The 25,941-nt window shown below is 43.5% G+C and overlaps 1 protein-coding gene across 1 annotated transcript in view; it reads right to left on the bottom strand.

Annotated features, from left to right (window-relative positions):
• mtap (methylthioadenosine phosphorylase) overlaps positions 1-23,951 on the bottom strand; it is a 178,325-nt gene extending 154,374 nt beyond the window's left edge. The window contains exon 1 of the mRNA XM_078214282.1: positions 23,588-23,951. Within this exon, the coding sequence (XP_078070408.1) occupies positions 23,588-23,599 (12 nt within the window). The 5' untranslated portion in view covers positions 23,600-23,951. The remainder of the gene's footprint in view (positions 1-23,587) is intronic.
• Between the last annotated feature and the right edge of the window lie 1,990 nt (positions 23,952-25,941).

Genomic DNA, 25,941 nt, shown 5'->3' with positions numbered 1-25,941 from the left:
CAATTTACTCACATGTTGGGGTTGATCACTTTATTAACTCTGTTTAAGAAAAGGGCTCTCGGAACATGCAAAGAATGCTACAAACTGGGAACCATCGTTAGTGAAGTAGGACCCTGAACTCTGAGAAGAAGAAATCCGTATCAAGTGACTGAAACCTGTCTGGCTCCCTCACCAATGTCCCTCTGTGTCTGGACCATGTTCATGAAACTCTCCGCCATGGTCCTCAGAGACTGAACCTTGGACTCCACCACTCATACCTAGATCGCGGCAGTGAGTCTGAGTCATCTCTGTACTATATTCTTTTAAATTAAGCTAGTTTTTCTGAATAAAGTAGACTTGTACTAAATTTAGGTGTCTTTATTTTGTCCACCTAAGACAATCTTGGTCTTGGTCAACAAAATAATGTCCAAATTTCTGGTTGTGTAATAGTTCAGCTGGACTGAGAACAACATAATGTGACAACCCGTGGTCATAAGGGCACTTTCTAAATGCACATTCAGTTTTCTTCTGTAAGAATCCGAAGGAACACTGGAATACTCAAATCAGGACGAATAACTGTAGATAGAAACTCTCTCATGAAACTGCAAACAGTCACAAACTCAGGGGTTTTTTGCAGCACACATGGGCTAAGAGTTGACCAGCAATGCAATCAAACTAGAATTTATAAACCCTTTTCATGTCCCTGAGGTATCCCAAAGTGCTTTATACCTAATGGGTTGCTTTTTCAGTATAGTCAAGGTTGTTTTGTAGACAACCCCGCAAGCAACTACTTTGCACGCAGAAATTTTCCACAATGAGATGAATGATCAATTTTGACGTTAGCTCAGGAATAATTGTTGGCCAGAATACCAGGCAAATCTCTCCTGATGTGATAGAATGGAATCTTTTCACCAGAGTGGGATTAACAGCTGGGGGACACGGTGGCACAGTGGTTAGCACTGCTGCCTCACAACACTAGGGACCCAGGTTTGGGTAACTGTTTGTGTGGAGTTTGCATGTTCTCCCAAAAGCTGTGTGGGTTTCCTCCAGGTGTAGGTCAGGGGGATTATCTCTGCAACCCTGGAGGTCACCTCAGAGGAGAAATCAGAAGACAACATTGATCAGTCATCACAGAAATCACCTGCATCATCCACCAGCCCAGAGACACACACCTCGGTGGGACATGTTCGTGGACAGGCTTCTGGGTCACTATCTGATGTCCATCACACAGCTGCTGCTACACATCAAGCAGAGGCAGGAACTTTCATGGCAGTGGGCAGATGGAGGTCTGCTGGCCCCCAACCAGATGTCCAGCCTCTGGTTAGGTTTCTCCCAGAGCTGCTGGAGATGCAAAGCCAGAGCCGGGAAATCCAGGAGAGGGTGTCAGCAACATTCCAGCAAGGCTGCCTGGAGGAGTCCCATGGCCTTCTGTCGCAGGAAATGATGCCAGTATAGGAACCAGGCCAACATTGCAAGGGTGGCATTCACAATGGAAAGCCTAGGACAGAATGTCTGGGCCATGAGTGGTGGAGTCCAAGGTTCAGTCTCTGAGGATCATGGCGGAGAGTTTCATGAACATGGTCCAGACACAGAGGGACATTGCTGAGGGGCTCCAGAGCTTGGTCCAGACAGAGGGACATTGCTGAGGGCCTTGACAGCTTGGTCCAGACACAGTGGGACATTGCTGAGGGGCTGCTGTGAACTGGCACCATCCATTGGAAATGAGGGTGGGAGTGTCCTCAGGAATGGTTCACCTGGACAGGGTTTTAAAATCCACCGGCCTACAGCTATGGCCAAATATGTGAGTGGTAATGACTTGGAACTTGCTGCCTTTGGGGGTGGTGGAAGCACAGACAGTGATTTCAAAAGGAAATTGGATGGTCTCTTGAAGGAAGAGTTGGGAAGAGGTTCAGACTGGATTGCTCCTCAGAGACCCAGCATAGACATGGTGGGATGAATGACCTCCTTCTGTGCTATAAATTACTCTATATGTGATTTTGGGAAAGAAAATAAGATATTTTACGTGGAACTGGTGGTCCCTTTAAGTACAAGATATCTCTGGAAGATGACTTTTTTTTGTCAAAGGCAAATTGCTTCCAGTGACCAATCATGTGATCAAGCTATCCAGGAGATAAGCAATTGTAAGGAAAAAATGAGTAAACAAGAAGTTAATTACTTTTTCTTCCACTTCAGTTCTCTGCTTGAAGGCAGGTCCGACTCACAGCACCACAATCTCCATTGCAGGTTGGGTAAGATTCCCCAATCCACCCCAGCCTGAGCAGGGATTGAATCCCATGCTAAATTCTCCCTCAGTGTACCCAAACAGGCGCCAGAGTGTGGCGACGAGAGGATTTTCACAGTAACTTCATTGCAGTGTTAATGTTAGCCTACTTGTGACACTAATAAATAAACTTAAACTTAGGCAGCCTCTGTACCCTCCCTTTTCCACGATCACTGCTTACTGCACAGTTTGACCCGGAGGGTTTTTATCCAATTCCCTTTTGAAATCCATGACTGAATCTGCCTCAACTACCCTCTCAGACAGCATATTCCAGATCTGTATAACTTTCCAAACTCACCTCACTGCAAAGAGCCAAATGTATTTTGTCTCCACGATGACCTCCTCACTGTCAATGCCAAACAGACTGCCTCTTTGTGCTCGGAAATTATTTTTGCTGCTTTTCCCTCAATAATAATTTAAATGTATTTACTCCGACCTTAGATTTCTGAGTTAATTTAACCTGTTACTCCGCTTTAGTCAGACAACTGCCGAACACAGATTCCCTCTTCTTTTTACTGGCCATTCATTTCACAAAATGTATTCCTGGATTCAACCAGTATAAACAAAAACGCCATATTCACAGAATCCTCTAGGATCCCTACAGTGCAGGAGGCGGCCATTCAGCCCATCAAGTCTGTACCCACTCTCTGGCAGCGTATCTTACCCAGGCCCTCTTTCCCATCCTATTCCCGTAACCCCACACACTAACCATGGCTAATCCCCTAATCTACATATCGTGGGACACTATGGAGAAATTTAGCATGGCCATTCCATCTAACCCGTACGTCTTTGGACAGTGGGAGGAAACCGGAGCACCCGGAGAAAACTCGCACAGACACGGGGAGAATGTGCAAACTCAACACAGACAGTGACCCAGCGCCAGATTGAACCTGGGTTCCTAGCGCTGTGAGGCTGCAGTGCGAACCAATGTGCCACCGTGCCACCCAGTTACTGTCAGCAAAGCGGTGTTGGGACATGAGAAACAGTCAGCAGCAAGATGTGTCAGGTCACATTGGCCAACAGCTTCAATTAGGTACTTCTTTCAAGGTGTAAGAGTTGTGAAGATAATCTTCTGACAATGGATGTGATACTGCAAATATGTAAGCACCAGGTTTGCTTAACCATCCCTGGAGAGGTATGATCGGCTTTTCCGATTTGTCAGCGCAAAAGAGAAGACTTGTGTTTATCGAGTACATTTCAAAACCTCACAACGTCCCGGATTGCTTTATAATCAATTCAAATATATACTTTTTAAGAGTCGTCGCAATTATAATGTAGAAAACACAACTGCCAATTGGCACACAGCAAGCTCCCACAGACAATAATCTGATGCTTGGAAAGCATCATTCAGAACAAAGTGGAGTAAGAGAAACAGCACACCAAACAAACTTCCCTGGGTGTCACGCATGTTCCAGCTGGTAGCTACAGCTTCCACTGGTTTAGGAATGGTTGTGACATGTCAGTGGATATCAGCATTTGTTACCACAGCAATGCTAAGTGAAAGGTAGATTATCAAGTACCAACAGGGCTGCAATGCAGGTATGGAAGCAATTGCGAATTCCAATATGGAACCGGAACAATAACCAAAGCAAAGGAGTAGCTCGTCGTTACACACTTATATGTAAATATATTAATCAAAGTTTCTCTCACTTTATTTTTTATACAGTGCTGAAAGAGTCTGCACCGAATCTCCGACACAGTATCCCACCCAAGCCCTATCCCCATAACCCCACGTATTCACCTCGCTAATCCCCCTAACCTATCCATTTTAGGACACTAAGGGGCAATTTAGCATGGCTAATCCACATAACCTGCACATCTTTGGACTGTGGGAGGAAACTGGAGCACCCGAAGGAAACCCACGCACAGGGAAAACATACAAACTCCACACAGATAGTCACCAAAGGCTAGAATTGAATCTTGGTCCCTGGCACTGTAAGGGAACAGTGCTAATCAATGTACCATCATTCTGCTCGTTGTGTTCAAGACATACATATTCAAGTGAAATATATATAAACGATATAGACAAGAATGTGGGCGGGAGGGATGATAATTAAGTTTGCAGATGGCATGAAGATTGGAAGGGTGGTTAATAGTGAGGAATAAGTTCTTAGGTTGCAGCAAGATATAGATGGATTGATCAGATGGGTAGATCAGTGGTAGATGGAATTTAACTCTGAAAAGTGCAAGGTGATGCACTTTGGAAGGAGTAACAAGACAAGGGAGTACTCAATGAACGGTAGAACACTAAGAAGCTCAGAGGAACAGAGAGATCTGGGGGTGCCTATCCACAGATCCCTGAGGGAAGCAGGACAGGTTAATAGGGTAGTTAAGAAGGCATCTTGCTTTATCTGTCGTGGCACAGATTATAAAAGTAGGGCGATTATGTTGGAGCTGTATAAAACTTTGGTTAGGCCACTGCTGGAGTACTGTATGCAGTTCCGGTCACCTCACTAAAGGAAGGATGTGATTGCATTGGAGAGGGTGCAGAGATTAACCAGGATGTTGCCTGGGATGGAGCATTTGCACTATGGAGAGAGGCTGGATAGGCTCAGGTTTTCATTCGAGCAGAGAAGGTTGCGAGGAACCTGATTGAGATGTCTAAGATTATGAGGAGTATGGACAGGTCAAAAGGAAACAGCTGTTCCCCTTAGTTGAAGGATCAATAACAAGGGGGCATAATTTAAAGGTATGGGGTAAGAGATTTAGAGGGGATCTGAGGAAAAGTATTTTCACCCAGAGGGTGGTGGGAGTCCGGAATGCATTGCCTGAGAAGATAGTTGAGGGGGAGAATCTCACAACCTTTAAAAAATATGTGGATGAGCACTTGAAATATCATAACATTCAAGGCTATGGGCCAAGTGTTGGAAAGTGGGATTAGTGTAGATTTAGGGTACTTGTTTCAGTGCAGACTCTTCTGTACTAGATGACTCTGACTCTCTGATTCTAAGAGACACGAAAAACAAAATCAGTTGGTGGAATACCTAGCATATTCATAACAAAGAAACAGCCTTGCTATTTGCCTTATTGAAATAAAATCATGTTCTGAAATAACTGCATATCTATTGCCCCCGTGTGGTCAAAAAAAGATTCGTCCACGACTTTGATAAAAAATAGTGATCGAGAAAATGGCCGCACGGAAACCGTTCGAAAATGGAGCCAGTCGTGACGAAATCAGACCAACGCAAGGTCAATCGTGCATGAACGATAGACTTCATTGATCTCATTAACATTCAGTTTTAACAACTGTACATACTGACAGAATTACAGCATTTTACCCATACTTCAAAAGATGCAGCTTTTCTGTTCTCTCTGGGCAAGGGGTACAATTCCGAAAAATTGTGTCCCACTGTCATCATGTATAACATAACGATAGATCAATTGACTATATAATAAATGTATTTAAAATATAACTGCAATGTGGTGGTACAGATAATTGAAGCACCAACAGAACATGGGTCGCTGCTTCCCCAAGGACGCAATTTCAGACATTTTAGCTTAAGGAAGGTCTTCGGAGGCTGGGTATTTTCCCCAGCAATAGTGAAGAGAGGTAAAAAGACTAGACCATTCTTGTGCACCGCTTAGTGGCCTGTGCAAGAATCACACACCATATACCCAGAAACTATTTGGCTGTGTTTTGAATCCAAGCCTCAGAAACAAAATATATTTTTCCCCCAATTTTCTCGTCAGTTGGATGCAGCCAATTTGTGATTAATTGACAAGGAAAGTAGTTAACAATAACACCACTGAGCACAAAACTGCATACTCACATACTACAGGTTTTAAAAAAAAACCATACTTTCCTTCTTCCCCTGTACACCACTACTCTCCAAAATACACATCATGAAAAACTAGTGACATTACAGAAACTATATCAAATTATGTTTAATCTGACTCTCACATGTGAAGCATTTTCCGCCAACACTTGTTTGCATCAATTTGCTAAGTAGGTAAATTTTAAAAAATATTCTTCCCTTTAGCATGAACGAATGTTGTAACTTCGATTCACTTGTTAAAATCAGATAAAACATCAAATTGATATATTTGCTACAATTTCACCTGTCATTCATGAACTTTCAAATGACTACACAACTGCTTACCCATTACAACCATCACTGCAGCACTAACCAAACACAGAGCAGGCATTACAGCGCCATCGCAAATTATGGATAAATCAAAATGTCCGCCAACTTAATACTGGGATGTCAAAGCCACCATTTATAGCCGCACTATAAACACTACCCCCCTGACACTCAGTCTGAAAAAGACTGCTAAGTCTTGGAATCCTCTTCAACCCAAAGCTAACCAATCCATCTCTGTAACCACTCACCTCCATCCCCACTACACTCAAAGCCTTATCCATGTCCGTGTTACTTCTCAACTCCATTTCTTCAATATTATCCTTGCTGGTCTATCAGCATGTAATATCAAAAAATAAATTTGTTAAAAATGTGACTGCCCATATCTTGAATGATATTCAATTTTACTCATGCATAATCTCCGTGCTTGCTGGCCTATATTGGATCCTTTGTCCTCAACGCTTTCCAACTATGAAAGTTTTGGGCTTCAACTTCTAATCCTTCGATGACCTCACTTATCCCCATCATGGGAACTCCTTCCTGCCGTTTACTGTCCCATCACCTGCTAATTTTCCCACTCACGACTTGTGTGTATCTCCCCTTCTCTATGCCCAACCGACAAAGGGACAGCATGGTGATGGCACGGTGGCACAGTGGTTAGCACTGCTGCTTCACAGCACCAGGGACCCGGGTTAGATTCCCGGCTTTGGTCACGGTCTCTGTGGAGTCTGCACGTTCTCCCCATATCTGCATGGGTTTCCTCCGGATACTCCGGTTTCCTTCCACAATCGTAAAGACGTGCTGGTTAGGTGCTTTGGCCATGCTAAATTCTCCCTCAGTGTACCTGGACAGGCGCCGGAGTGTGGCGACTAGGGGATTTTCACAGTAACTTCATTGCAGTTTTAATGTAAGCCTACTTGTGACACTAATAAAATAAACTTTAAATTTTAAACAACCACTGAAGACAGCTTTCGTCGACTCTCTGGAATCCTGTCTGTAAGCCCCTCTGTCTCTCTCCACTTTAAAAACCTGCTCAAAATCCACTTTCTCAACCAAGTTTTCACCCACTCTCCTCATGCTGCCCCCAGGCCTCGGCACTCATTTCTTTATTCCTTTCATCTATCTAACGTTGTTATCCTCTGTTAAAGCACCAAGGGGACTAATTCTATCTGATATAAATAAGGTTGTTCTAACCATCGAAGAGGTTTTCCTTGCCTCTGTTACCATTTGATAGAACCCAGTAATGATTTTCTTGAGTAGCCTCAGCCTTCCAAGCCTCACCTTCAGCCCCACATACGGCAAAGTAACCTCATAGCCATCTCTGTGTCATATGTTCTTTTCCTGAGAGTCTAGCATCCGCATGCCCTCATCGCAAATTGTTCCACTCCTCATCATACAGAGTGAGAACAGATATAACAGAAAGAAGATCAGTTTTACCATCTATGTTTGAAGCTTGCACCAAGAATCAGATTTATACTTGTTGTCTGCTCCGAGTTAGGCTTGCAAACTACAAAAGATCATGAACGAAGCCCAGTCCATCACGCAAACCAGCCTTCCATCCATTGACTCTGTCTACACTTCCCACTGCCTCAGCAAAGCAGCCAGCATAATTAAGGACCCTACGCACCCCGGACGTACTCTCTTCCACCTTCTTCTGTCAGAAAAAAGATATAAAAGTCTGAGGACACGTGCCAACTGACTCAAGAACAGCTTCTTCCCTGTTGCCATCAGACATTTGAATGGACCTACCTCGCATTAAGTTGATCTTTCTCCACACCCTAGCTATGATTGTAACATTCTGAACTCTCCCCTTTCCTTCTCTACATGCGGTATGCTTTGTCTGTGTAGAGCGCAAGAAACAATACTTTTCACTGTATACCAATACAGGTGACAATAATAAATTAAATCAAAAATGGTGCTCCATGGACAGTCTAAATAATAATTTCACACTGTGTAAAAAAAATTCTCCTCATGCCCTTCTGATGCTTTTGGAAATTATTTTAAATCGGCCTCCACCAGGCATTTTGCCAGTTCAAAATGTTTCTCCTATATCCTGTGCACTTTTGCTTTAATTTTAAATGTATCTCTGTTCATAGGAATGCTTCATGAGTCTTGCTAATTTTCCACCTCAGACTGTGCAGGGTAGAATGAGGTTAGCCAGGGTGATCTCTTTCAAAGTGCCAACGTGATAGCCCCCACCCCCAACAATCTCCGAGAGACTAATTTGAAGAAATATTTCTTGTTGTTTCTCCTTCCCTCTTGTGAATCACCTGAATGAACGATCGAATAGTGCAGTGGTTATGGTGCTCAAATCACACAGGTGGCTTGAATTTCTTGCAGGCACCTCAATTTGTGCCTCATTTTCTCTTCACTTGGAACTCCCTTAACCTGACAGGAGATAGCCTCTCTTTCACATGTGGAAGACCTAATGAGGCAACTAGTTTCCTATCTGTATTTGACTCACTAATCAGAACATAGAACATAGAACATAGAACATTACAGCGCAGAACAGGCCCTTCGGCCCACGATGTTGCACCGACCAGTTAAAAAAAAAAACTGTGACCCTCCAACCTAAACCAATTTCTTTTCGTCCATGAACCTATCTACGGATCTCTTAAACGCCCCCAAACTAGGCGCATTTACTACTGATGCTGGCAGGGCATTCCAATCCCTCACCACCCTCTGGGTAAAGAACCTACCCCTGACATCGGTTCTATAACTACCCCCCCTCAATTTAAAGCCATGCCCCCTCGTGCTGGATTTCTCCATCAGAGGAAAAAGGCTATCACTATCCACCCTATCTAAACCTCTAATCATCTTATATGTTTCAATAAGATCCCCTCTTAGCCGCCGCCTTTCCAGCGAAAACAATCCCAAATCCCTCAGCCTCTCCTCATAGGATCTCCCCTCCATACCAGGCAACATCCTGGTAAACCTCCTCTGCACCCTCTCCAAAGCCTCCACATCCTTCCTGTAATGTGGGGACCAGAACTGCACACAGTACTCCAAGTGCGGCCGCACCAGAGTTGTGTACAGTTGCAACATAACGCTACGACTCCTAAATTCAATCCCCCTACCAATAAACGCCAAGACACCATATGCCTTCTTAACAACCTTATCTACTTGATTCCCAACTTTCAGGGATCTATGCACACATACACCTAGATCCCTCTGCTCCTCCACACTATTCAAAGTCCTCCCGTTAGCCCTATACTCAACACATCTGTTATTCCTACCAAAGTGAATTACCTCACACTTCTCCGCATTAAACTCCATCCGCCACCTCTCGGCCCAACTTTGCAACCTGTCTAAGTCTTCCTGCAAACTACGACACCCTTCCTCACTGTCTACCACACCACCGACTTTGGTGTCATCAGCAAATTTGCTAATCCACCCAACTATACCCTCATCCAGATCATTAATAAATATTACAAACAGCAGTGGCCCCAAAACAGATCCCTGAGGTACACCACTTGTAACCGCACTCCATGATGAATATTTACTATCAACCACCACCCTCTGTTTCCTATCCGCTAGCCAATTCCTGATCCAATTTCCTAGATCACCCCCAATCCCATACATCTGCATTTTCTGCAGAAGCCTACCATGGTGAACCTTATCAAACGCCTTACTAAAATCCATATATACCACGTCCACTGCCTTGCCCCCATCCACCTCCTTGGTCACTTTCTCAAAAAACTCAATAAGGTTAGTAAGGCACGACCTACCTGCCACAAAACCATGCTGACTATCACCTATCAATTCATTACTCTCCAAATAACTATAAATCCTATCCCTTATAATTTTTTCCAACATCTTGCCGACAACAGAAGTGAGACTCACCGGTCTATAATTCCCGGGGAAGTCTCTGTTCCCCTTCTTAAACAATGGGACAACATTCGCTAACCTCCAATCTTCTGGTACTATACCAGAGGCCAACGACGACCTGAAGATCAGAGCCAGAGGCTCTGCAATCACTTCTCTTGCCTCCCAGAGAATCCTTGGATAAATCCCATCCGGACCAGGGGATTTATCTATTTTCAGACCCTCCAGAATATCCTGCACATCCTCCTTATCAACTGTAATACTGTCTATTCTACTCCCTTGCAACCCAGTGTCCTCCTCAGCTATATTCATGTCCCCTTGCGTGAACACCGAAGAGAAATATTGGTTCAATGCTTCACCAATCTCCTCCGGTTCCACACATAACTTCCCTCTGCCATCTATAACTGGCCCTAAACTTGCCCTAACCAACCAGAGGACTAGATTCTCATACAGTGCAGGCATCCCCGGCAAACATTGTTTTACATTCTGTAACTCCCCTCCCCAAACCACCACCACTGCTGCTGCGGACTCCTTGCAAGGCTCCGTGAAAGATAATTCTCCTTTAAAACTTTATTTATTAGTCACAAGTAGGCTTACATTAACACTGCAATGAAGTTACTGTGAAAATCCCACAGTTGCCACACTCTGGCGCCTGTTCAGGTACACTAAGGGAGAATCTAGCATGGCCAATGCTCCTAACCAGCACGTCTTTCGGACTGTGGGAGGAAACCAGAGCACCCGGAGGAAACCCATGCAGACACGGGGAGAATGTGCAGACTCATAGACAGTGACGCAAGCCGTGAATCGAACCTGGGTCCATGGCGCTGTGAGGCAGCAGTGCTAGCCACTGTACCACCGTGCGCTTTACTAAATAAGGGGAAAAACAACAGATAACAAAAAAACAGAAAAATAGTTCAATAAAACTATGCAAATAGTTATGCAGAATTACCGAATCTACAGCACACAACTGGACCATTCAGCCCAAATGATGTATTCTGGTGTTGCTGCTCCACATCATGCTTCTTCCACCACTCTTCATCTAACCCTATCAACACATGCTTCCTTTAACCAACCATGCCCCACTAGATTTCCCTTATACGCATCAGTAAACATGTCCATACACTCTCAGAGACATTACATGTACAGAATGCAATCTAGTCCAGAGTTGATGAAACCCTCTCTTTTTAATATACCTCCCTTCTCTCCAGGCAAGGGCATGCTCATGTTGAAGGACATTTTTCCAGTACTCTTCACTCAAACATCATTCTTTATGAACTGTGTCTGTCAACTAAACAAGACTGTACACAGGAGACCCAAGAGAAAATGCATCAAGGGCAACATGGCCACAATAAGAGAGATGCTCGGAGAGCAGAAACAGAATAGAGCAAAAGAAAATCTCTTGGACTGTCACAGAATTCTTACACAGTGCAGAAGGCAGCCATTTGATGAATTGGGTCCATGCCAGCTTTGTACAAGATTAACTCAGCTAGTCCCATTAATCTGCCCATTCCCTGTGGTTCTGCAAATGATTTCTCTTCAGGTACTTATCCAATCCCCTTTGAAAGCCCAAATGTATCTCCTCCACCACACTCTCAGACAATGGATTTCAAATTCCAACATCTTTTCCAATGTTACTTTTGTTCTTTTGCCAACCATCTTAAACCAATGTCTGCTGGACCTCCAATACATACTATTTCAATCTATTTACTGTCTAGATTCCTCATGATTTGAACACTTCTATCAAATCTCCTCTCAAATTTCTCAAAGGGAACCCCAGCTTCTCCAAATGATCCACATAACTAAAGTCCTTCATTCCAGAACCTTTCTCATGAAACTTTTGTGCACCCTCTCCAAAGTTCACACATCCTTACTCGAGTGTGGTGCTCAGGATTAGGCATACTATTCCAGTTAAGACTCACTCAAAGTCTTAGAAAGTTTCACCATAACATCCCACTTTTGTACCTTTATTAATCACTTTCTCAACTTGCCCTGCTGGCTTCAATGACTTGGCATCACAGAATCATAAAATCCCTACAGTGCAGGAGGCCATTCTGCCCATCGAGCCTGCACCGACAACAGTCCTATCCAGGCCCTATCCCCGTAATCCCACATATTTACCCTGCTAATCTCCCTAATACTAAGGGACAATTTAGCATGGCGAATCAACCTAACCTACACATCTTTAGATTGTGGGTGGAAACCGGAGCACCCGGAGGAAACTCACGCAGACCCGGGGAGAACGTGCAAACGCCACACAGTCACCCAAGGCCGGAATTGAACCAGCATCCCTGGCGCTGTGAGACAACATTGCTAACCACTGTGCCACCCATATGTCCACTTGTGCACATAAAACCCCAGTCTCTCTGTTCTTACACCTCCTTTATAATTGCACCTTTTATTTTATATTGCTTCTCCTTGTTCTTTCCACTGAAATGTGCCACTTATTTCTTTGCATTAAATTTTATCTGCCTTGTGTCTGCCCAATCCACCAGCCTATTTATGTCCTCTTGAAGTCTATCACTATCCTTCTCACAATTCACAATATGTCCAAGTTCTGAGTCATCTGAAAACTGAAATTGTGCATTGTACGCCCAAGTCTAGCTCATAATATGGAGTCATAGAATCCTACAGTTCAGATATATCAAGAAAAGCAGTGATTCGCGTACCAACCTCTTGGAAGCCCATCCTTCAATCCAAAAACAACTGTTCACAATTACTCTCCATTTCCTGTCATTCTGCCAACTTCCTTTTTATTCCATGGCCTTCAACTTTGCTGACAAGCCTATCGTGTGGCACTTTACCAACTGTCTTTTGGAATTCCACATACATCACATCTACCACATTACCCTCATTAACCCCTTGTTTAGCCTCATCAAAAAAACTCCATCTTTAATTTAAGAAATCTATGATGGCTTTCCCTAATCAATCTTCATTTGTCCAACTGACTTTGTTTAGTTCCGAATTATCGTTTCAAAAACATTCCAGATTATCGTTTCATTGTTAGGGAACTTTACTTATCCAGTTACCTCGTACTTGGCTCCCCACGAGAGACCAGACTAAACTTGCAGAGTTCTTTTTAAAGATCTTTATTCAAGCTATAGGAGGGAAGTCTGCCTCCACAGGATAGACTTCTCTGAGTGATACATTGGAACATTAACTATATCTTTGGCTATCTTACAAGTAATTTGTATATACCAATCACAAGAATACATTTGTTCTAAAGTCACTGATATCCAATTACAGCTAATTGTTCTAATTGCTTCATTTACGTCTGATGGATATAGTTATCCAGTTATAACTTCTAAACGCTTGCCTAATTATAATATCCGACTCCTAACGAAACACGCCTACATGGCTACACCATCCAAACATCCACACATGCAGGTCTGGGCTGTTACGGCTAGCTTTTTCTGGTTTCTTGTTTGTACAGCCCAACTGTAGCTGTGGGAACTTCACAGAAAGAACTTCACTACAGCTTCCCAGAGGAACTCTGCTGTACTCAATTCAACGGGAACTCTGCACTCAATGATTTTTAACCCCTTCACCCATTGGTTAGTAAGTTTGCAGATGACACCAAGATTGGTGGCATAGTGGACAGTGAAGAAAGTTATCTCCGATTGCAACGGGATCTTGATCAATTGGGCCAGTGGGCTGACGAATGGCAGATGGAGTTTAATTTAGATAAACGCGAGGTGATGCATTTTGGTAGATTAAACCAGGGCAGGACTTACTCAGTTATGGTAGGGCGTTGGGGAGAGTTGCAGAACAAAGAGATCTAGGGGTACATGTTCATAGCTCCTTGAAAGTGGAGTCACAGGTGGACAGAGTGGTGAAGGAGGCATTCAGCATGCTTGGTTTCATCGGTCAGAACATTGAATACAGGAGTTGGGATGTCTTGTTGAAGTTGTACAAGACATTGGTAAGGCCACACTTGGAGTACTGTGCACAGTTCTGGTCACCCTATTATAGAATGGATATTATTAAACTAGAAAGAGTGCAGAAAAGATTTACTAAGATGCTACCGGGACTTGATGGATTGAGTTATAAAGAGAGGCTGGATAGACTGGGACTTTTTTCTCTGGAGCGTAGAAGGCCGAGGGGTGATCTTATAGAGGTCTATAAAATAATGAGGAGCACAGATCAGCTAGTTAGTCAATATCTTTTCCCAAAGGTAGGGGAGTCTAAAACTAGAGGGTATAGATTTAAAGTGAGAGGGGAGAGATACAAAAGTGTCCAGAGGGGCAATTGTTTCACACAGAGGGTGGTGAGTGTCTGGAACAAGTTGCCAGGGGTAGTAGTAGGGGCAGGTACAATTTTGTCTTTTAAAAAGCATTTACAGTTACATGGGTAAGATGGGTATAGAGGGACATGGGCCAAATGTGGGCAATTGGGATTAGCTTAGGGGTTTAAATAAAAAGGTGGCATGGACAAGTTGGGCCGAAGGGCCTGTTTCCATGCTGTAAACCTCTATGACTCTATCTTTGGCATTAAACTGGCTTAGCCTGGGTTTATCCTTACATGCTTCACGCACATTTCTTTCGGTCTAGTCTGCTGTATTCACTTCTCACAATGTTATTTCCTTTGCACTGGGAGCCCAAATACAGATTGGGTGACGGCTTTGTGGAACACATCCGTTCAGTCTGCAAGCATGACCTCGAGCTTCTGATGGCCTCTCATTCTAATCAGAGTGATAGACTTATAGAGTCACACAGCACAGAAACAGGCCCGTCGGCCTACCATGTCTAGGCTGACCATCAAATACCAATCTATACTAATCCTATTTACCAGCACTTGGACCACAGTCGTGGCAATTTAAGTGCTCATCCAGGTGCTTCTTAAATGTTGCAAGAGGACCTGCCTCCATCACCCTCTCAGGCAGCGCGTTCCATATTTCCACCACCCTCTGGGTGAAAGAACACTTCCTCAGATCCCCTCTAAACCACTTACTCCTCACCTTAAACCTACGCTCTCTGGACAACGGCCTGGACATAAAACTGCGTGAGAACATGGAACGATTGAAGGAGATCCATGCGCACAGAGGTCTGCAACACTTCTGGAGTCTGTGTGTGTGGCCAACACACAAAGAACACAGGCAGTAGAGGACGCACAGTTGGTGTGTCGAAGAAGAAATAAATATTTTAACTGCCAAATGTGTCAATAAATGTTTGGTTAAATAAAAAAACAGTGGCAATGCAACTAGATAGGTCCATGAAAAGACAAACAGAATCTCTGGTTTTACACTTCAAACATAGTTTTTGCTGAATTTATGTGAAACTCCTTTAATGAGGCCAGAGATGCAGAATAGCACAGATTTGGCACCTTCTTAAAAGGGTATAATAGAAATGGAAGAGCAGCTGCTCAGGTTCACTGGGGTACAACCAGGGATGAACATTACAAGGAGACTTGGGAAGTTAAGATTTTTTTTCCACTGGAGTTGAAATTAAGAATAGTTGAATAAGATAACAATTGACAGACTGTTTCCAGTACCACTTTAGCAGGAGAGCACACATATAAGATAATCACAAAAAGAATTTAAAAGTGAGTTTAGGAAAGAACAATGTCCACAGAATGCAATTAAAATGACATTCTTGGCCACACACTATAATTGAAACAGAATCCACAAATTCCATGGAATGGGAATCAGATGTCTACTTGGAAAAGAATAGCAAGGATAGAGAGAATGAGCAGGTGAGTGGGTTAGATCACATGCTTCATTTAGAGCAAAAGGTCAGCACAGAGCTGATGGACCAATCACTTTCTGTCCAAAACAGTCTGCGATACTCAGAGGGAGCCTATCAGAATATTAGAAGGGCCAATATTCAAAACCCAAATAGCAACAACATGCTGCAGATGGTCAAGCAGCCAGCTTAATCAAGGACTCCACGCACCCCGGACATTCTCTCTTCCACCTTCTTCCATGCTGCCATCAGACTTTTGAATGGACCTATCTCACATTAAGTTGATCTTTCTCTACACCTTAGCTATGACTGTAACACTACATTCTGCACTTTCTCCTTTCCTTCTCTATGAACGGTGTGCTTTGTCTGTATCGCGCAAGAAGCAATACTTTTCACCGCATACTAATACGTGACAATAATAAATCAAATCATCATTTGAAGAAGCTGCTCCTCAAATTCTTGCTCCATTTCAGTCCCATGCTCCTAATCTTTGGTCCCAATGTGGAGGGGGAACAGGCAAGTTGGAGAAACTCCTCATGGGTCTGTCTAAGGTGGGTATTCACACCTCCAGGTTGGGCATGGTCACTCTGGCCTCCTGCTTCTCTTCCACAATCTTGTTCTCACCCATGCGGCTCGGGAGGGGGTGGATCTGGTGTCCAACAGTTCATTAGATGCCTTCTGCGACCAACGAGCAACAAAGATTGTGGTGGATATTGATTTTCCTTGTTTTCATGATTTAGTTCTGTATTAGTTGCATGCTTATAAAAAGGGAGGTACTTTTGAGTGTAGTTTCAAAAAGACTAAAAAGCTTCACATCATCCAGGACAAACAGCCCACTTGATTGGCACTCCATTTACCACCTTCAACATCCACTCTCTTCACCACCAATGCAGAGTGGCACCAGTGTGTACCATCTATAAGATGCACTGCAGGAACTCTCCAAGACTCTTCCACGGCACCTTCCAAATCCAGGACCTCTATCTCCTAGACATCTCAAAGCACTTTACAGCCAACAAAGTACTTCTGAAGTGTAGTTACAGATGTAATGTAGGAAATCCAACAACCAGTTTGCACAAAGCCAACTTCCACAAACAGCAATGCAATAATGACACTATACTGTGTCACAAGCTCTGGAATTATCTTTCTATACCTCTTTACCTCTGTCTCCTCCTCCAAGATACTCTTTCAAACCTACTTCCCTGTTCAAGCTTTTGGTCATCTATCCTCATATTTCTTTAGTGGCTTGGTGTCACACTTTGGTAATACTCATGTGAAATATCTTGGGAGTATTTAAGTATGTTCGATACATTATATTAATGTTGTTCACAAGCTGTACCTCACAAGCCTATAAAGTACAAATCAGGCTACGAAACAGCAAGTAACTAGGAGCAAATCCAAATTGTAACTTGGAGCTGAATTCAGGCAAGTGAGATGAGTGGTAACCCTTGACCTTAGCAATGCGAGGCATGGGAAATTTTAACTCCAGGGCCTTCTGCATGCCATCTATTAGCTGGCTGGAGGGCAGGATCAGATGATCAGTGGGAAGGAGACAACCAGTTGGCACCAGTGTAGGCTCGTTGTCAGAAGGTGGTTTTTGAAACTTGGCATGAGGGAGTCCTAATCTTTTCATTATGGAAACTGGAGAACCAATCCTGCCATCCCTGACCCCACAAGAGTGTTCCTGTCACCTGCTGAGAAGAGCAAGATATAACAGAAGAGAGCGGGATCCAGTACTGAAGTCAGCGGAGGTAACACTCAGCCACTTTAAATTGCCCTTCGGCCTGAATTCTGACGGGAGGATTAAAATTGCCCCAATCTTCTAAGTTTAAATGCAACACAGCTCACAAATCGCAAATACCATGAGTTCCAGTTTGCTGCACCATAAATGTGGTTACAAATATATCAATGAGGCCTAGAGCTTCTATAGGTAGCCTGAAAAGTATAGGATCAGTGTCATGTACATAATATTTTGACCTCCTGCTGATTACGTGATGTATTGCTTCAGTGTGCTAGTACACTACAGTGTTGCATATATCATTTTGTCCACCAATTATATTCCAATCAATTTTGGATCAGAATCTACATTTGAACTACTGATGTGAGTGACAATTGATGATCTACTGGTGACACAAAAAAATCTAGTCCTTCATAGGTCAGAGTGAGTTAGGGAAATAAAACATTGCAAATGAATAGTTGCAAAAGTGTAATTATAAGGAACAGCAAGGTTAGAAGTACAAAGGGACAACACATCGGCCTTGGAGAGAACGACAAGTTAAAAAAATCATGTAACCAAAAGAAACACCCTGACCTTAAATTGTAACTGTATTGGAAAACTACGTCTCAGAAACCATAGCAATTCTGTGCTGCAAAAAACGTTCTGTTTATTTCCAAATTTCTCCCTCCTCGCCTAAAAGCAGCAACTTGCTTTGGCTCAGAGACATCCATTAGATTAAAACTGAACCCTCCTTCTGTGAAATGTATCCCAAGGTGCATTATCCTGTCAAATCCACACAACAACATATAGCATCTTTAACATGTCCAAAGATACATAGGTTAGGGGGATTAGCGGTGTAAATGTGTGAGTGACCAGGATAGGGCGGGGTAGGTCTTGGTAAGGTGCTCTATCAGCGTCAGTGCAGACCCGATGGGCCAAATGGCCTACTTTGGCACTGTAGGGATTCTAAGTGGCCAAAGGCACATCATAGGAGCATTATCAACCAAACTCTGACACTGAGCCACATTAGCTGATGTTAGGATAGGGGATGTGTAGGTTTTAAGGGGGAAGCATGGGAGAGGTGGAGAGATTTACAGAGGGATTTCCAGAGCTATGGGCCAAGGTAGCTGAAGGTACAGCTGTCAGTAGTGAAGTGAAGAAAATCAAAGATTCGCAACAGGCCAGAACTGAAGGACCAGAGACACTGCGGAGGGTCGTAGAGCTGGAGTAAATGGCAAGGATAGAGAAAGGCAAAGCATGAGGAAATTTGAACACAAGGGTGAGAATTTTAAAATAACCTAATAGTTCCTTTACTTTCAGCAACAGGAACTTAATTAAGCCACGTGAAATATGGCAATGGTCACCTGACCAAATATAAAACTCTAAGTTATCTTCTCTATGTCAAAGGCTCAACCTGGCTCCTGCCTTAAATTTCTGTGCCACAAACAACAATGACATTGAATGTAAAGGCAGAAATAAGCTACAGCCTGGTCAACAGCAGCACAAGCTGCAGGAGCCTTTCTGTGCATTTGTGAAATGGCTTGACTTGTAACTGGTATACTAGTGAGGGGATAATTGGTATCAAAGCTTTTAAAATCTCTTTTCAAGAACTGTCTATATGCAGAACCCGGCATGGAGATGTGCACTAGGAAATTAGTTTTTGCTCCAACAATTTTGAGTTACTTGAAAAACTTTGTGCAGGGAAATGATAGCCAAAGGTTTGTAACAACATCTTCAACATCATGGAAATGCCATTATTTCCATTGGTTTGTTCATATTCTTAACTGCGAACAAGACAATACTATCAGGAAGGTAAAAAGTTATTGAAATGCTTTTTAAAGCAACACTTTACAAAAAAGGTATGAATTTTCCTGCTTCATCTGGTGCATAAATTTGGAAAACCATCCCTTCAATGTAAAAATCAATACTCCTGTCGCACAGACAAAATCCAATCACTCCTCCCTGCATAATTTCAATTTGCAAGGTTGGAGAAGGCATTAGATTTGTTTAATTTTACCAATACTCATGTTCAGATAATAATGGCCTGGCGCAAGTTGGAGACAATTATATTCTTGTGAAATTTAACAATTGCAAGAAAAAGATTATTTTATTTTACCCAACTATGACAAAGCATGTTTTCAATACTGAGCAGATTTTAGTGATTCCAATTAAAACTGACCTGATGTGAATGTCGGAGTAAAGGTTATTAGAACTGTTTTATCTATTGATAGATTATGTATGATAGATATAACTGAATAATGTTGTGCATATTGAAGTAATATTCTCTTTGTGAAGATTTAATCACAAGCCAGCTTTCAAAGATGGACATCATATGTGAGTGACATCTAAAAATGAACTTCAACGCAACTAACCTGATTCATTAATGGCATTGGAAACAATCAATCATATAGGAAAATAATGTAATCAAGGCATAGCCAATTATCCTCAAAATAGATCTGGAAGTTTGACAAAAGAATGACAAGAAAAAAGACTAGCAAAACTATGCTAACTGTCTTTGTGGCTTGGTGTCCTTGTACATAATCATAGAATCCCTACAGTGCAGAAGGAGGCCATTCAGCCCATCGAGTCTGCACCGACCACAATCCACCCAGGCCCTATTCCCATAAGCCCACATATTTACCCTGTTAATCCCCTGACACTAGAGTCAATTTATCGTGGCCAATCAACCTAACCCACACATCTTTGTTCTGTGGGAGGAAACCAGAGCACCCGGAGGAAACCCACGCAGACACAGGGAGAACATGCAAACTCCACAATTCCGAGGCTGGAATTGAACATGGGTCCCTGGTGCTGTGAGGCAGCAGTGCTAACCACTGTGCCACCATGCCACCCAAACTGATCCTGATAACTGTCATCAGGATCAGTTTGAAGTACAAATGAATACCCAACTCTTCCTTTGATTGTCTTTTTGAAGTAGATTCTCTAATTTCTCCTGATGGTATTACCATTCATACAATTACAACAGAATATGATTAAAGTTTAATTCATTTCATTTTTTTTGTTCAGTGTCCTGAATGTCGCAAGCATTTCTGTGATGGATGTTTGCACATACTGAGTTTTGAGGGGTTTGGAGGTATTTTAAGAGCTGGTGATGATGGTCTTGATAAAGTCTGAGATGAAGAAAGCCATTTGAAAAGGGATAATTCCAAACGAATGGACACAAAGTAGGTGTTGATGCCTCCGTCACTGAAGTAACACGTATGGTGGGGTCATCTTTTAGATGTTAAGTTGAAACGAAGGCAAGTTAGATTGGCTTCTAGCAGGACAAGAGAGTTTTAGAAAAATTGATTATTTGTATCCTGTAAGTTTTCTGGAGGACATCAAATGATAAAGGTTACATAACACAGGATGCATGTTACAATGTATTATTTTTAGAAATTTGGAATTTTCAAATAATTATCTTTATGCTGTTTCCTGTTATTATGATGTTATTGAAGAATTAAATAAAGCTTTAGTCTGTTTGTTTCAATGAATTTGAACTTTGATCTTCTTTGTCACATTATTGTATACCAGTATTGTGAAAGTATCATCTGCAGGAGGCGAAAGGTTCGTACATATTAAATTTCAATTTCTTAATTAAACAAACGGGGTGACAGGGTTTAAGGCCTGGGTAAGAGACTCTGTCGGAGCATCGGTGCCGTGTCAATGAGCTGACTGACTTCCTGCTGCACTGTAGGGATTCTATGAATAGTCAATCAACACATCAACTTCCCTTTTAAATGTTCTCACTTTTATTTTAAAAATCTTTATTCTTAAAGTTACAAAGCCAATGCTCAGAATGGACTGGGCAAACCCAAATCCATTCCTTGCTTGCTTTGCTTGCAAGTTCAAAATTCAATTGAATCCAATTCATGGTCCCCCGCAAGATTGGTGGCATGGTGGACAGTGAGGAAGGTTATTGCAGCGGGATCTTGATCAATTGGGCCAGTGGGCTGACGAATGGCAGGTGGAATTTAATTTAGACAAATGCGAGGTAATGCATTTTGGTAGATTGAACCAGGGCAGGACTTACTCAGTTATTGTTCCAAACTGCAAGTGAGATCTTCGGCTACAATGTATTATTTTCACCTTTAACAAGCAATTAAAAATTACTTAATCGTGCGATTATAGGGGGTTGGGGAGAGTTACAGAACAAAGAGATCTAGGGGTACATGTTCATAGCTCCTTGAAAGTGGAGTCACAGGTGGACAGAGTGGTGAAGAAGGCATTCGGCATGCTTGGTTTCATTGGTCAGAACATTGAATACAGGAGTTGGGACGTCTTGTTAAAGTTGTACAAAACATTAGTAAGGCCACACTTGGAATACTGTGTGCAATTCTGGTCACCCTATTATAGAAACGATATTATTAAACTAGAAAGATTGCGGAACAGATTTACTAGTATGCTATCGGGACTTGATGGATTGAGTTATAAGGAGAGGCTGAATAGACTGGGACTTTTTTCTCTGGAGTGTAGGAGGCTGAGGGGTGACCTTATAGAGGTCTATAAAATAATGAGGGACATAGACAAGGTAGATAGTCAATATCTTTTCCCAAAGGTAGGGGAGTCTAAAACTAGAGGGCATAGGTTTAAGGTGAGAAGGGAGATACACAAAAGTGTCCAGAGGGGCAATTTTTTCACACAGAGGGTGGTGAGTGTCTGGAACAAGCTGCCAGAGGTGGTAGTAGAAGCAAGTACAATTTTATCTTTTAAAAAGCATTTAGATAGTTACATGGGTACGATGGGTATAGAGGGATATGGGCCAAATGCGGGCAATTGGGGTTAGCTTAGGGGTTTTAAAAAAAACAATAAGGGCGTCATGGACAAGTTGGGCCGAAGGGCCTGTTTCCATGCTGTAAACCTCTATGACTCTAAGAGGGACAAACGAGATCCAAGCTGACAAGATAAGGCATTGGACCCCAACTTGGGCTTGATCTGATACTTGATCTTAGGCCAAAAGACCAAGAATTCATCAACAGAATAAAAGCTCCATCCAGTTAAGTATGTAATGGATCATCTCAGTTTACACACCGCGGATAGCACAGTGGCACAGCGCCTAGCACTGCTCCTCTCAGCACCAGAGACCTGGGTTTGATTCCCAGTTTGGGTCACTGTCTGTACAGAGTCTGCATGTTCTCCCCGAGTCTGCGTGGGTTTCCTCCGGGTGCTCCGGTTTCCTTCCACAGTCTGAAAGCTGTGCTGGTTAGGTGCATTGGCCATGCTAAATTCTCCCTCACTGTACCCGAACAGGCGCGAGAGACGCCTGTGGTGACCTGGGGAGTTTCACAGTAACTTCATTGCAGTGTTAATGCAAGCCTACTTGTGAAACTAATAAATAAACTTTAAAAATAAACTCCTAAACTATGTAGAAAAATTCAAATTCCGCACATCTTCCACCCAATGGTGGCAATGACCTCACACTAATGTTGCAGCATGAAGCATCGCTCTGGCATCACGACACAGCCTGGAGCTCTGCCCCGGTGCCCATGGCCTAGCCCAGAGCTCCGTCCTAATGCCCACAGCTCAGCTCGGAGCTCTTCCCTGATGCCCACAGCTCAACCCAGAGCTCCACCTCAGTGCCCACGACTCAACCCAGAGCTCTATCCTGGTATCACTGCAAGAGGCACAGGCTCAATGGGCTACCAAAGCATTTGCTGAAGCCACCAGGCACGTGTCTCCGGCGAACTGGGGAATAAATGCAGTAAGTTGGAGCAGCTGTCAGCGGCTGCCAACTTTGACCTCGCCCTAACTGGTAGTAAGTTGCGACCAGGATATTGGGCTCAGTCAGTGAGCAATGTGCAGCTTCCCCCCCAAGTTACACCGGCCAACTCCCCGGTTAGAGCGGCCGGGATACCCCCCCTTCCCTCCCGGTTTAGAGCGGCCGGGATATCCCCCTTCCCTTCCCGGTTCCGCTCCCGGACTCACTAACCCGCCAGGGGAACGGGAGGCTGGCAGCAGCGGGGCGCTGGAAGCTGCTCCAGCGGGTGCCAGTGGAGCGGAGCCGCTAAGTGCGGCTGGAGGCCGGCCTTACCTTCACCTCCATCCCCGGCTGCTGTGTCCCCGGCCTCGGCCGCCTCTCTGTGTCAGCTTCCGGTGTCTCTGCAGGAAGAGACTGACAGCAGCAACTTCACTCAGAGAGTCAGCTCACAGCAACCGTGTGAAAATCAAACAGAAACATTCTGATACAAGCTGCATAGGGGCTGCAACATCCTTAATCTGCTCACTCATTCACTGGAGCAGAATGAACCACAGTAAGAAGTTTAACAACACCAGGTTAAAGTCCAACAGGTTTATTTGGTAGCAAAAGCCACACAAGCTTTCGGAGCCCCAAGCCCCTTCTTCAGGTGAGTGGGAATTCTGTTCACAAAAATTCTGTTTATGCCCTGTTTGTGAACAGAATTCCCACTCACCTGAAGGAGGAGCTTAAGGCTCCGAAAGCTTGTGTGGCTTTTGCTACCAAATAAACCTGTTGGACTTTAATCTGGTGTTGTTAAACCTTTTTTACTGTGTTTACCCCAGTCCAACGCCGGCATCTCCACAGCAGAATCAACCAGCCAGCAGAGGAAGGAAACTATCGAACTGATTGCATTCAACCCTGGTCACTTCTTTTACAGTTCCAAATCTAACCCACATCTCTGGCATTCAGTACATTTGCAACACTTTTAATCTACAGTTTAGTAACTGCTCCCCGACACTGCTGACCACAAACTGATGTTACAACAGGCTTGAGTAGGTTGTCAGAGCTGCTTCTATTCCCGGCTTTGGTCACTGTCTGTGTGGAGTTTGCACATTCTCCCCGTGTCTGCATGGGTTTCCTCCGGGTGCTCCCGTTTCCTCCCACAGTCCAAAGACATGCAGGTTGGATGCATTGGCCATGCTAGATTGCCCCTTGGTGTAGCCAAACAGGTGCCAGAGTGTGACAACTAGGGGATTTTCATAGTAACTTCATTGTAGTGTTAATGTAAGCTTGCTTGTGACTAATAAATAAACTTCTATTGTTTAGTAGGAAATAGAAGATGCTCTAAACCAGTTATATCCAGTAGGGAAAATAATGGCAAAGGCTAAATACTGCGGATGCTGGAATCTAAAACAGCAAATGCCAGAAACTCTCAGCAGGTCTGACAGCACCTGTAGAGAGGGAATAGAGCCAATGTTTTCATAAAATCCCTACAGTACAGAAACAGACTATTTGGCCCATCAAGACTGTACCAACCACAATCCCACCCAAGCCCTATTCCTGTACCCCACACATTTACCCTGCTAATCCCCCAGACACTAGGGTCAATTTAGCATAGCCAAATCAACCTAACCCGCACATCTTTGGACTGTGAGAGGAAACCCACGCAGAGACCAGGAGAAAGTGCAAACTCCACACAGACAGTGACCCGAGGCCAGAATCGAACCTGGGTCCCATGGCGCTGTGAGGCAGCAGTGTGTCACCATCCTGACTCAAAACATTGCCAAATATAATGGACCTGGTCATCTCACATGAGATGTTCTGAATTGAGGTTTCCTGATGGCACATACTGTTCTCTGAGCCCTGGCCAATCTTAGCTTCAAATAACACCCATCCACACCATATTATCCAGTCATTTATCTACTGCCAATTCCGGGACCTTGCTGTGCAACCTGGCTGCAGCCCTAGCTTATATTTGGGCAGTGACTCCACTTGCTGTGAAGTGCTTTGGGACACTTTGGGTTGTAAAATGCACTGTTGAAATTCAAGTTCTTTAATACATTTCTTGGAGATTCTTCACACCGTCACCATTAATAGCACTGCTGAGGAAAAAAAGAGCAGCTCATAACGTGGATTGGCAGAAACTGGTTTTGAGGATTCCAGTGTATGATGGCAGCATCCTGATCATGGCGAATGCCACTTGTTTTGCTACTTCACCTGTTGCTTTGTACCATGATCAACCACAAGCATACCTTCACATTTGGATTTTTACAATTTTATACATTCTAAGATTGGACTTATTGGTAAGTTCCTAAATAGGGTCCAAGCCATTTGCTCACAGTACAAACTTGATACTGAAATAGGATGCATCAAAGGCATGCGCTGGGATAATAATTACCCTCATCATATCATAGAGTCATAGAGGTTTACAGCACGAAAACAGGCCCTTCGGCCCAAATTGTCCATGCCGCCTTTTTTTTTAAAAACCCCTAAGCTAATCCCAATTGCCCGCATTTGGCCCATTTCCCTCTTTATCCATCTTATCCATGTAACTATCTAAATGCTTTTTAAAAGACAAAATTGTACCCGCCTCTACTACTACCTCTGGCAGCTTGTTCCAGACACTCACCACCCTCTGTGTGAAAAAATTGCCCCTCTGGACACTTTTGTATCTCTCCCCTCTCACCTTAAACCTATGCCCTCTAGTT

This window comes from Mustelus asterias, chromosome 6, assembly GCF_964213995.1.
Source record: "Mustelus asterias chromosome 6, sMusAst1.hap1.1, whole genome shotgun sequence".
Taxonomy (NCBI): Eukaryota; Metazoa; Chordata; class Chondrichthyes; order Carcharhiniformes; family Triakidae; genus Mustelus; species Mustelus asterias.
Note: the sequence above shows the minus strand (reverse complement) of the source record. Positions and strands in the feature narration are given on the sequence as shown.